This window comes from Ictalurus punctatus, chromosome 20 (assembly GCF_001660625.3).
Source record: "Ictalurus punctatus breed USDA103 chromosome 20, Coco_2.0, whole genome shotgun sequence".
In the NCBI taxonomy this organism is placed as follows: Eukaryota; Metazoa; Chordata; class Actinopteri; order Siluriformes; family Ictaluridae; genus Ictalurus; species Ictalurus punctatus.
Window position 1 is genome coordinate 6,005,136 of NC_030435.2, and position 13,727 is coordinate 6,018,862.

At 35.9% G+C, this 13,727-nt stretch overlaps 1 protein-coding gene across 2 annotated transcripts in view; it reads right to left on the minus strand.

Moving 5' to 3' along the window:
- porb (P450 (cytochrome) oxidoreductase b) overlaps positions 1–13,727 on the minus strand; it is a 34,909-nt gene that overhangs the window by 6,375 nt on the left and 14,807 nt on the right. For both annotated transcript variants that reach the window (XM_017495971.3, XM_017495972.1), the window contains 11 exons: positions 10,620–10,668; positions 8,812–8,940; positions 8,506–8,655; positions 4,665–4,789; positions 4,411–4,500; positions 3,764–3,862; positions 3,466–3,582; positions 2,903–3,021; positions 1,695–1,876; positions 934–1,083; positions 585–852 (listed from right to left, as the gene is read on the minus strand). In XM_017495971.3, coding sequence (XP_017351460.1) covers positions 585–852; positions 934–1,083; positions 1,695–1,876; positions 2,903–3,021; positions 3,466–3,582; positions 3,764–3,862; positions 4,411–4,500; positions 4,665–4,789; positions 8,506–8,655; positions 8,812–8,940; positions 10,620–10,668 — 1,478 coding nt within the window. The remainder of the gene's footprint in view (positions 1–584; positions 853–933; positions 1,084–1,694; positions 1,877–2,902; positions 3,022–3,465; positions 3,583–3,763; positions 3,863–4,410; positions 4,501–4,664; positions 4,790–8,505; positions 8,656–8,811; positions 8,941–10,619; positions 10,669–13,727) is intronic.

The following is a 13,727-nucleotide window of genomic DNA, read 5'->3' on the forward strand; positions in this document are numbered from 1 at the left end:
CAAAACACACTGCCAACTCAACAAAGAACTTTATCAGGGAAAAAAAGTGGATGGTTTTTTTACTGGCCAAGTCAATCACCAGACCATAACCTAATTCAGCATGTATTTCACTTCTTGAAGAGACGACTGACAGGAGAACCCCCCCCCAAAACAAACAACAACTGAAAGAAGCTGCTGGACAAGAATGGAAAAGCATCACAAACAGTTTGGTGATGTCAGTGGGTCACCAGCTTAAAGCAGCTATCGCAAGCAACTATTAAATCTTATTTACCTTAAGACGATTGTTTCCAATACTTTTGCTCACCTAAAAAGTGGGTGATCTGCCACCAAACGTGCCATGTTCCAAGTTGTTTAACACATCTAGATGTAAATATCAGGACATGGAAGCTGAAATTCTGATCTACAGTCTCATTCATCTTTTGATCTCAAACACAAATGTCTTCGGTGTATAACAAAAACAAAAGAATTGGCCTTGCCGTTCCAATACTTTCAGAGGGAACTGTAAAATAAAGTAATGCACAACATTGTGTCTGATTTTGAACACTGTCTGAAGGGCCATGGAGCAGCTGCAGTGTCTGCTTTACCTTGCTCTTTAAGCCAGGAGCGCTCCTGAATGAAACCCACGAATGGTGCGATGCCTGTGCCGGGACCAATCATGATGACCGGGTTGTTGGCCTTGAAGGGCAGCCTGAATTGGGACTTGCGGATGTACATAGGCACGGTGGCCTTGTGCCCATTGTCAGTGGGAAATTTGGCCTTAAGCCAGTTGGTAGCGACACCCTTGTTGATGCGGTTTGTCTTGGTCTTGTACTCAACCACCACGGCGCAGATGTGGATGCTGTTGGGGTGAACCTGTCACAAGAGGGCGCTGTTTAGCAACACGCACACACACAATATAATAAACGAAAGGAGACATAGGTAGTAGATATGTACCTTGGAGGAGGACGCAATGGAGTAATAACGAGCCTGCAGGCGGGGCAGAAGCTCACACATGTGGTCAATGGGTGGCCGCAGGGATGGCAGGTCTTCCAGGATGGCCAAAATATTCCGACATGCATCCAAGACCCAGCTCTGGTACAGTGCCTGATAAAGAAAAGGGAAATGTGAATAATGCAATGAATAGACTGTAACGACAGTAAACTGACTGGATGTAATGATTTTTTTTAATACTAATTAAGTGAAACACAATCTCTCTTTGCAAAAGTAAAAGAACAGAAATACAAAGAGCATTTAGTGCATAGTTACAAATAACTGGTGTAATCGAGTCTTAATGAAATTGTGCTATAGCGATTTGATCAAATCCTTTTGCATTTGCTACTGCTGCTACAAACCTAGATAACTTTATAGCTTATCATAGCTTGTTCCACCATTTTATTGTGCTAGCTAAATTCATAGCTTACTACTTGTCCCACCATTTTATGTCGCATTACATGCATGTATTCCACTGTGACATTTTGTTTTCTGGCAAGGTCTTCTCATCACTAAGCTTGAACAGCCATGTTAATGAACTTCTTATGGTGGGCGTTCACCTACTAGCAACTAATACAAGTTTTAAGTCAGGTTGAAGTTATATTACTTATCATTTAAATCTTTACTTTAGCTTTGATATAAACCTAGACGTTACAACTGGACTCAAATTCACCGGGTTGGTGGGCAAAAGAGGGTACTTTAAAATCACCAAAATAGAAACATGCCTTGCCCTCAGCTGAAGAGGATGCCATTTTGCGCATGTTCTCCTGGTCTTTGGGGTCAGAGGCATACTGGGCAAGCTCATAGAGAACGTTGGTGCGTGGCGGGTTGGTGATGTCCAGGTAATGTGTTAGAGCTGTACGATAAGTGGTGGGGCATGGGAATGGGTGTTTCTTATTGGACTCCTCTGAAAAAGGAAAAAAACAATACAAAACAAAAAAACAAAAACAAAAGATAAATCACTACTTAACCGTGTTGATTTCACCTAAAAAAAAACTACCAAGAGCCAAGTTTTGTTTCTAGGCTCCACAAACCTGAAGAATATGTCACTTTAATATTTATGGGAGCAAAAAAAAAAAAAAAAAAAGACACCTAAAGATATGAATATTAAAAGCTCATTATAATGGAATTTAAACATGAGTGAATTCAAAGCATTGAAATATATTGTTTTAAAAACCGCATGTCTGCATTTGTTTGCTGTGAATGAATTTATTTGAAATTCAAAGTAGTTTATTGTATTGTTCAAAGGGTCAAATTCATGTCCTCAAAAAAAAAGTAAATAAATAAATAAAATTAAATTCAAGCATCTAAATTGAAATGTTTTTTTCAGTGGTTACAAATTCAGATTCAATAATTCAGTTTTCAAATATTCAAAAACTGTGAATTTTACAATGTGGTACTCTGAAGAATGAAATAAATTACACACCATGAATTTCAAGGAGGATAATTCAAAACAAATACAAATGTGTGGCTTTTACAAAATGATATATTTCTATGCTATCAGTTCAGTAGTTTTAAAATGTTCTTAAATAGAATTCAATAGCTTTAAATGGTCACATCTTTAGGTGTCTTTTTTGCATCCATAAATATTCACCAATACATCAGTATTTTTATATATCTAATTAGTGCAACACTTTTGTTATTCTATTCATTTCTGTCTTTATTTTAATTACTAACCCTATGTTTGAGTTTCTTTTGTATTTCCTACTAAATATATTCTGTCCATGAAACGCTCACTTAAATTTTTATTTTTTTACTTTTTTCCTCAAAATTTTTTAAATGCATAAAAGCTGCTATAAATCCATTAATCAAAGCGGCCAAGGATCATCTAAACAGGCTAAACATTTTCTGAATGAAGCACCATGGTCAATAAAACAGCTCCGAGACATTTATACAGACAAATGAGTCACGCCTGTCAATGTCAGGGTCGTACCGTCAAGGTTGTTCAGGGAGATAATGGTATCAAGGTCTACGCCAAGGACTTCTCCCAGTCTATTCACAATGCTGGAGTCATTGGTGGGATACACAGCCACGTGGTCTCCTGACTCGTACCTGGTTAAACGAACAACAATTGCTCTGGCTTAATCTCAATTTTTCTTAAGTGTACATACATATTCAGTGTGTAAAGTCAACAGGATCAGCTATAAGTCATTCAAAGTACATTCTGGCCTTATCGTTTTGACCTCATGAGTTAATTATAACAAAGTGTTAGCTGTACCTTTGTTATTACATCATAATATATGGCAAAGGTGTATAATAAAACATTAAGTCAACATAGAAGCATATTTAATCACGTGGTATCTAAAAGAAAGGTCTTTACCTCATATCTGTTATGTGTTTTTATATATATATATATATATATATATATATATATATATATATATATATATATATATATATATATATATATATATAAAATTACTAGACTGTAAGCACAGCAATGTCTAGCAAACTGTTCCCTGATTATAATTAAAGAAGCAATTTCCACTCAGATACCTGATCTTAGACCCTGTGATGTCCAGCTCCAAATGCATCAAGTGTCGGTCACCTCCTTTGTTGAGTTTGCGGTTAGCAGTGACGGGAGCAAGGAAGGGGTTCTTAGCATCAAATGGCCTGTAGAAGAAAATAAGTGATTTTTAAATGACTCGGATTAGTGTCTGGTGTGACAAAGTGCTCTCTGAATATCACAGTGCATCACAGATTATGGTCTGTTGTGGTGGCATAGACCACACTCAAAAAAAATTTAAATAAATAAAAAAGCCCCACACAAGTAGAGGGCTGACGTATTACGTACGGTTTCTGGTTCTCAAAGCTCTTTAAGCGTCCCAGTTCACCGGTGTAGACCTTATTCATGTTCAAGTCTTCGTGGGTCTTCAGCTCATACTGTCGAATGCTGCGAGGTAAAGAAAAGTCTGCATGTGAGACGTGAGCCAGAGTTTCTCGGTCTATGATTGTATTCATCATAAGGTATGGTGAATGCAAGTGTACATTCCAGATTCCCTAACGAAAGTCCCTATCAAAAACAAAACCTCCTCAGCAAAACGTTTTGTCTGTAGCAGAGGCATTCAGACTGTGAGAAGGAATTGCACAGGAGGTACTGGTGAGGGGTGAGACTAAAAATACCAAGATAAATATTTCAACGACTGCATGATAACTGCCACTTCATGTTTATTATTATTATTATTATTTTTTACATTGGAGTAGCCTAGAACGAGTTATCACTCAATAAGCAGTCTTTTCCCCCCATAATAAAAGCAGATGAGCCAATCAACATATGAATCTGAAATGATAGACAGATGATGAACTCCTATTAACTGATATATTATTTGACACCCCGAAAGCCCCGCCTCTTCCTCCATATCACATCAGTAATATTTTAAAGAAATGGTCAGATTCTGGACAGAAAAAGACAAAATCATGATTACAGTCATGGGGAAATACCTAGACTCTTCGCCAGTAGGCTCGACTCCGAAGTGTTCACACACAGCTGGCCAGAACTGCTCTCTCCATGACACAAAGTCCTCCTCAAGGCTGTGTGTGTGTGTGTGTGTGTGTGTGGGGGGGGGGGGGGGGGGGGGTCAAAACACATTTCAGAGACACAGTCATTGCAGGAGAGAAAACTCTTATGGTTACATGGTTAGATCATCGTGAATCCCAGCACATGACTGATCGCTATTTAAAAGTCTCTGACTCACTTGCCATCGTCGTCTCCCATGCCAAGGTCAAAGATCCTCTGGGCCCCGAGCTCGGCTAACCTCTTGTCCACATACTTGCCCATGGCATTGTAATGCTCATATGTTTTATTGCCAAGTGCAAACACCTTTAGAGACAAAAGGTCAATTTAATAACTGGAATTAGTTGTTTTTTTTGTACTTGTATTGTCATGTACAGCTTCTGAAATCTTCATATTAGACTCACCAGCAGATGTTTTAGTCCCATTGTGACCAAAGATAGTCGATCAAAATAAATAATAAATAAATAAATAAAATTTTAAAATACTATGACACTCATCTAAAAGCCACCAATAGGAGGATGGCATAGGATTTCTGTTTATGTACCCAGATCGTTCTGATTGTTGATGTAAGCATCAGCTGAATAATTTAAGTCTATCGTTACAGGATCTTAAAAGTATAATCTGACACAGAGAAGACATTGCACTTCTTCTGTCAACAGAAACAAAGTCAATGTCAGGTTACTGGCTTTCACTTCATTTCGGAATGTTAATTTGTCATTTCACAAAACAGATGTAGATTTAGATCAGAGCTTGGCCAATAGTGGATTTTACCCATAATGATAACTAAGTTGAGCAGTACCTGCTGATAATCGATTAATCAACCATCAGCACTGTTTGTTACAAAAAACAAACAGTACTGACTACATCATGAAAATTTTAAATTGATTTTAAATTTAAATGAAAAAAAATAAAAAAAAAAATAAAAATATTTTATATATATATATACATACATATATATATATATATATATATATATATATACACATACATATATATATATATATATATATATATATATATATACATATATACATACATATATATATATATATATATATACATACATACATATATACATACATATATATATATATATATATGTATGTATATATATATATATATATATATATATATATATACATATATATATATACATATATATATATATATATATACATACATATATATACATACATATATATACATACATATATATACATACATATATACATACATATATACATACATATATACATACATATATATATATATATATATATATATATATAATTCCTTTAAGGAAATACTATCACGTGTGTAGTCACGTGACTCCGCCCCATCCAGTTGGCGGCACGGAAGCAACATGGAGGCGAACTCAAACACAAAGTCAACTGAGCAACTGGAGCAGCTTGTACCAAAGAAAAAACGGTGTGTTCCTCATTTGGACGCATTTTGGCTTCAGTAAAGAAGACACTGAACAAAATGACGTTAAATGTAAACATTGCAGAAAAACAGTTTCAGTGACCAAAGGTAATACCACCAATCTGTTTCAACACTCGGAGCACAATCACATTACCGAATATGAACAGTGTATGGCTCAAAAAAAGGGGAGTGTGATAAGCGCCAAGCAAGAAGTGCCTCCACAAAGCAGGTGTCGATAACACAAGCATGTAAAAAATGCAATACACAATATGAAAAGTGGAGCAGTGAACACAATATGAACAGTGGAGCGCAGTGGGTAAAACTCTCCACAGAACATACACTATGCCATTGCAACCATATTTTTCCCAACCTGCGCTGGCCAACATGTACAAAACGTCATAAAAAGGTAGCTGCTGCACTGAAGTCTGCACTTTGCAGCCACATCTGATCTCTGATCAAGTAGGATGATAGTTTATATAATTTAATAGTTTGTGTTATATAGTTTATAGTAGTTCAATAGTTTGTGTTTCCGTCAATTATTTTAAAATAAGATAAGAAAAGCATGCTTAGAAAAAAATTTGATTGGAAAAAAACATCCCACCTTTAATAGTTGAGCATATTTACAGTACAAACCTTGTTAGTAAACTATGAGGGGGAACCCCCCCCAGCCAAAATAATCATTCATTAATCGTAATCGAGATAAAATGTTCAATTAATTTTTGATTTTATGTCATATAATCCAGCCCTAAAATAGAGACATACAAAATTTATAAAAAAAAACCACATCAAATAACACGTTATCTCAATGTTATCTCTTTAATTTGCATCTCGTACCGTATAATGACAGCGGACCCTTCTCAGCCACCCCCGCAACGGACGCAAATGGGGAAAAAAAATAATCGATGTGGAATTTTGTTGATGACTGATCGTTCCAGCAAGCGGTTATCGCTGCCGATTGGTCGGTTTTGCCGACCTTTCATTTAGATCCCCACTGAACAAGCGCCAGAAGCGACACACGCAAAGACCAATTCACTGAGACGACAGGAGGAAGAATCCTTGAGAGGAACCCATCCTAATCTGGGTGAACACCGGATAATGCGATTATAAATCATTACTGTTCTACAATTGTATACTGTAAAGACAAACAGCACTAAATGCAATGAAAGGATGTTTGCTATCAGCATGTCTTTATGATTACAGCAGCAGCTCTTAGATACAAATCTGCAGTATCCAGGTGAGAATAATGCATAAACATTAAACGTTTTTTTTTCGTGTGTGTGTGTGTGTGTGTGTGTGTGTGTGTGTGTGTGTGTGTGTGTGTGTGTGAGAAAATAAACTGCTTAAACAAATCATGCTTGGAAATCAGTAGTATCAGCAGCGAACCATTATCAGCCTAAAAATCCCTAACTAAACATTAAGCAGTGATCAGTTAAACAGGAAAAATAGTAGATTCCATGAAGTCCAATGAATGATAATTCATTTTCTTTTTCCAGTTAAAAGCAGATAAAGGCATGCGCTCACAGGGGAGGAGCAGACAGGATTGCTCAGACGACTGTCATTCCAGTTCAAGGCCTGTTTTGAAGTTCAGCAGAACAAGGCGAGTGTGTTAGACACCCAGGCAAAACCCTTTTTAATCTGACTTCAATGAGCGCTGCTCATCTCTGGATGCTAATGCATTCTAGTTCGTCTTTAATCTGGTGTGTAATGCCAAGCTGTCTCAAAGCAAAATGAAACACTCAGACAAAGCAACAGCTGCTGTTTTATTACTGCGTTCCTGTTTGTGACACACCGTAACCTTTGTAGACGGTGCCGGCATTAATGCTCAAAGAACGATCGGGTCATTGGGCAGCCAGCCAACGCTGAGCAAGGGTGACGTGCTCACCTTCCCATTCACGTGTTACTGTGTCCCATGACAAGGGCGCTTTCGCCATTGTGCTGGCATACACATTTGTCAGCAGAAGTGTACATTTGCAAAGTCACTACACTCCAATACAGCACACTCATTGTACTTGCTCAGACACAGAGTCTGCTTAGTCACCTAGCTCTTCCTCAGAAAACAAAATCTGCTTAGTCATCCAACTTTGCCCATACTTTCCATAATCATAAAGCTACGTGCAGTACGTGGTTTCCTGTCAGCTTATGAAACTGACATAAAATGACTACAAGAGGAAATTAACTTCCCATTTTTGCTCAATACTCATCCGCATTTTTTGTTCTGAGTTTACAAGAGTGTTAAGTGCAATAAATTGTTTTCTCTCAGCTTCTCCAAATCAGAACAGTGTGACTCAACATCGGAGCAAACCAATTACTCACACTCTGTTTGAGCAATGAGTTACCGAAGGTCACGGAGTTATGGCTGGTTGTATCCTAACTGCTTTTCTTCTTTCTGTCTCGCAATTCATGGTCATACCCAAATTCCAAAATGGTGTGAATTGTGATACAATGGGGTTAAACATGGGCTATCAAGTGATATTTAACAATCAAACAAACCGTACGGAAACAAAAAGATTTCACACTTTGTGAGACCACAGAAAGTGCAAAAAAATAAATAAATAAATAAAATAAAAAAGATAGAAAAGAAATCAGTCTGAGAAACTTGCCGTGAAATTAACTCCATCCAGGTCAAGATCTCCCTCCTGTAGTAAGTCATAGAAATCCTGGGCGTTATCTGTAGGGTCTCCTTCCCCGTATGTGGCCATGCAAAAGATGGCCAAAGAGTTGTTGATTTCTTTTAAACGAGAAAGTTCATTCTGGAAGAGGGGGGAGGGTGAGGGAGGGAGAGGGAGAGAGAGAACAGCATCTAAATATACTGCACTAAGTGAGAAATGAGAATTTTTTTTTTTAATGCGCCATAGCAGCATTAAAATAATACACATCACTGATAAATGAAAGTACTGAGACATTACCATATCATATTCCTCTGGATCTGCTGCCATGCCCTTCATGCCATAACGGTGGGCATCTTTAGACAGCCTGTTGGCAAATTCTTCAGCTGTTCCAGTTTGTGAGCCGTAGAACACCACTATGTTCTTGCCCTGGTGATCATAGACAAGAATACAGTCACTCCAACATGGTTCACTTAATAAGGACAGCAAGAAATTTAAAATACAATATTCAACATTGACCATCAAATCAAAAGCCCAGGCACCCTAGACTTCTTGTCCAGGTATATATATATATATATATATATATATATATATATATATATATATATATATTTGTAGTTGCCTGTTGAAAGAAAATAAACCTACATTTCATTTTGTATGAGCTTAAACAAAATGCGCTTCACACTTCATGATGTAACTACAGCATTTTCCTGAATCCCACTGCCTGCTGCACTACACACATCGACGGAGCGTGGTCTGGCTGACGGTACTACGCTTTTCACTTGGCGAATTAATTTGCATGCACGGATGACAGACGATCTGTTTATAAAATCAGGAATACCCATGTATGTGGAAACATTTACGAAACCGAGCAAAGAAATGTGTAGCACAAAGCCGCCATACAACTAGCACAACGGGCCTCATTTATCAAACTGGATACAAACAGATTTATGTGTAAATCTTTTGCACAAGAAATTTGTGTAAATCCTGTAAGTGTGGAAAATAGTTTGTATTCTATTCGTGCTCCTGAGTGTGTGTAAACCTGGAATTGATTGATTTCGAATCATATCATTAGCATGGATTACTGCACTTGTCTATAGGAAATATACTGTTGTGTATAAATAGCTTATTTTTATTACATTTACAGCATTTAGCAGATGCACTTATCCAATGTGATGTATAGAAGTGAAAACCAGTCGTTTTATATTATTGGCACTGATTAAAGAATATGAAAAATTAAGAAAGTGACCTAACACAAACCGATAAATTAAGACAAATAAAACAAATCATTCTATTATAAGAAAAGAATTGCCACTTTGTAAACAGAGGATGAGTTTGTCTGTCTGGGCATGGCCATAAGCCATAAACAAATGCCTCAGCTGAAGGCTGATTTGACACTCGCTTATTATTATTATTATTATTATTATTATTATTATTATTATTACTACTAAAATGACATATTATGAAACGTCTGTAAATCTGGTGGAAACTTTTAGCTTGCATAAACATTTACACACATCTTTACTTTTGCTTCATATTTTAACTGCTAGATGGGCCTCATTTATCTTTTAGTAAAGATGCTAACCAGGCTCAAAAAGGATTTTTTATCTGTGATGCAACGAAAGAAGAACTCATCATAATATAGGGCACAATGTGCTACATTAGAAACTTTATCAGGAGAGGATAAAGACCATGGCAGCATGAATCAGTCCTCTCCCTGTGAATTCATATACAAATCTGTTACTCTTTGTGTGTATTAATGTACTTAACTAGCTAACTACCTGCGCATGGGTTATTACACTATGTTAGCTAACACTTTTCTGTTAGGCCGTCAAGATACTGGGCAATCAAAATATGGACTTGGCAGCACACTGAAGAGTTACTTGTCCAACCTGATCCTGTTTCTAATACAACACCGCCATTTGCGTTTGTAGTGTCTGCATAAGATGTAAATGAACTTTTAAGAAATATCAGACCAAACATAACTACAGGACACACAATACACTATGCACTTTTCCCTTTGTAGGCTTGACACAAAACCAGCATAAATGTTAAGTGCTACCATGCTGTATAAAGAAAAGAGAAATATATAGAGGACATATGCTTACAGTTTTCTTCATTTTTTCAATGAAACTGGTTTCCCTGGCAGCCGCTGGTCTACAAGAAGAAATGGGAAATAGAAAAGATACACAATGATTACAAATAGCATGCCATTTTATATATATATATATATATATATATATATATATATATATATATATATATATATATATATATATATATATATATATATATATATATATATATATATACACACATACATACATACATACATACATACATACATACATACATACATACACACACATACACACACAAACACACACACGCATATCTAGAAAATAACTAAAGAAATCATTTGAATGAAACCCATTAAAACTAAATGAAACCCATGGAAACACTAACAAGCAAAAGAGGATTTAAAACAAACAAGCAAACAAAAAAAACATTAATCTGGAAATTGGGAAAGAAATTCAATTGTCTTTTTTTCCAGCACTGACCAACAACTTCAGATCACCTCGTTACAGGCTACTAAACCAATAAACCCTGCAGAGATCTGCTACAGACTTAGCTCTAAATATACTGTGTGTTGGGTATATTAGGAGTGGGTGATATGACAAAAATATTGCATCACCATATCTGAAGACATTTCTATGATACACAACAGATATCACACTACACACGTTTGCTAACAAACTGCCAGTAAAACAGCAGTGTTGCATTTAAAAATTTGTTTAATTATACTTTTATATTCTCCTCTTATTATTATTATTATTATCTGCAAAACAAATAAAATTTCTTTAAAAATGTTATAGACTCAAAATAGTAGAAAAGGTTGTAAAAGAAATTTATACACTTTTCTGGGATATCGTGATGATCACCCAGTATATGTGACAGCACAATAAAGTATATGTATAAAAGACACATTTTTCATTTATAACAACAATAAAATAAATAAATTAATAAAACACAGTTCCCATAGACTTTCAGATTAATTTCAGCTTCTAATTTCAGTTATGCATACAGATAAATAAATACAGAGTTGCTGGATACATTTAAAACATGTATGACTGAAGTGAAGAGAAGAAAAAAGTCTGAACCATATGGTCTATAATCATGCTAGATCTCATTTCTATGTCCTGAAAGCATTAGGGTACAGTTAGTCACTTTTGAACAGTTAAACAAAAGTCTATTTAGACAAACGTCTAGCTGAATGAGGAATGAAGGACGACACTATGGACGTTTTGCCTAAGAGGAATGTTTTAGTCATCTCTGTTTGATCAGGGGCCTGCCTGTGAGCTACTAAATGTCATCTTGTATTGGGGTACGCCGTTGTAGGAAAATAATCAACAATGGGGTGGCGTGATGCATCACGATATGAAGCATAAAGCTGATAATTTCCCTGTAATATCACCTCCTGAAGAGTTTTATTCGTTTTATACAGCAATATCTTGTTGCTGTTACTATAGAAACATGTACATATATTCGACTGAGCACACTGAAAAAATTAACCTTACACATGGCACTATTGTCAGAGTTGCTGTTACAGAAAATAGCTTAATACCTTCTATCCAATCAGAAACAAGAACTCAACAGTGCTGTGGTATAGATGTAAGTAATGTATCTAACATTATACCTTATTTCTCACAGTGTTTTTGGCAGCCATTTCCTAGTATTGAAACACACACAATGACCAAGGAAACAGGTGTGCAGTTCATTTCATACCACTTTAGACAATGACACTAATACCGGTCTCATGACGTTTGAACTTGTGACTGAAATGAATCTTTAATTTGTCATTTTAGAAAAACACCACTAATTAATGGTAACCAACCAATATATCGATGTTAAATGATGAATTACTAATGTCACAAGCTGACATTTACTGCTGCTATAGTGTGACTGTTGTTTAAAATAAATAAATAAGTAAGTAAGTAAATAAATAAATAAATAAATTCTCCAGAATTCACAGAAAGTAATAAAGAAAGATAGGAATATTTGGGTAATTTTATGCCTATGAACTGTAATACTATACATAGAACACTCACTGTTGCATATATATAAAAAGTTTGCATCCCCTACCAATTAAAATAATAAAAGGAGAAAAACAAGGGGATAATTTTTGCACCACAAAAGCATTAAATTCAGGTTGTTAAAAATGTTTCATTATAAAAAAAAAAATGATTAAAATGAGATCAGTTCAAAAGTTCACAGACTCTGTCTATAACTAATATGAATATTCTCCAATAAATTGTATGCCCAATATTTCCATTCATAAACATCTCCCATATTGGATCCTCTCAGTGGTAATATTTACGCATTTTCCCCTGAAATATTCTTTCGAACTCTAGCTATCAGACTGCTTGACATTTTTCATGCACAACCTTCTTTAAATTGTTTCCGCGATGTCCTATAATCTGGAGGTTAGGAAAGCTGTGACAAAACGTTCAGTTTTTAAAACATTTTCTGCTGGCTTTGACTTACGGTTCGAATCACTGTCTTGTTGCAGGATCCACCTGCACATCATTTATAACTTATTAACTGTAAGACGTCTTTTAATTTTGAACTGCGTTCATGCAAAATCACTCGCTTTCTGCAGATAGCACCCCAGTGCTCGATGAACACGCGCTCTCTCATGCATACAGTATTTAGGCACCTTTCCTTTTTTCTTTACACATGCTTTTGCCTGTTACGATAAAATAGCCAAAGGTTTCAAAACACAGCTGGTTTAATGGCCAATTCTGTGTCTTGAACTTAACAGCATTCAACGTATGTTTTTAAAAGAATTCCACACATCTGCTGGCTGTTTTGGATTTTTGTAAACGTTCTGGCAAACTTTTCTGTACTTCTTCTTGGTCTTCCACTCCTTTAAAAACAGCTTTATGTGTTTTTTGGATTACAGCCATTACTGATGATATCTTTAAATACCCTTCACCAGCTCTGAATGGAAACCTTTGAACATGCCATAAAAGAGAATGCACAAGACATATAAGCAATGAGGTAAGAAGATGTGAACAGATAAACACCTTTAAATAAACAAGAAACACATTTTTGTAGGTAAACTGCAAACCAGAATTATTTGTTCAGCTACGCAGACACCATATGGGATGCGAAGGTTTGCACGCAATTCCAACTCTGATCTTTTTATAGTGATT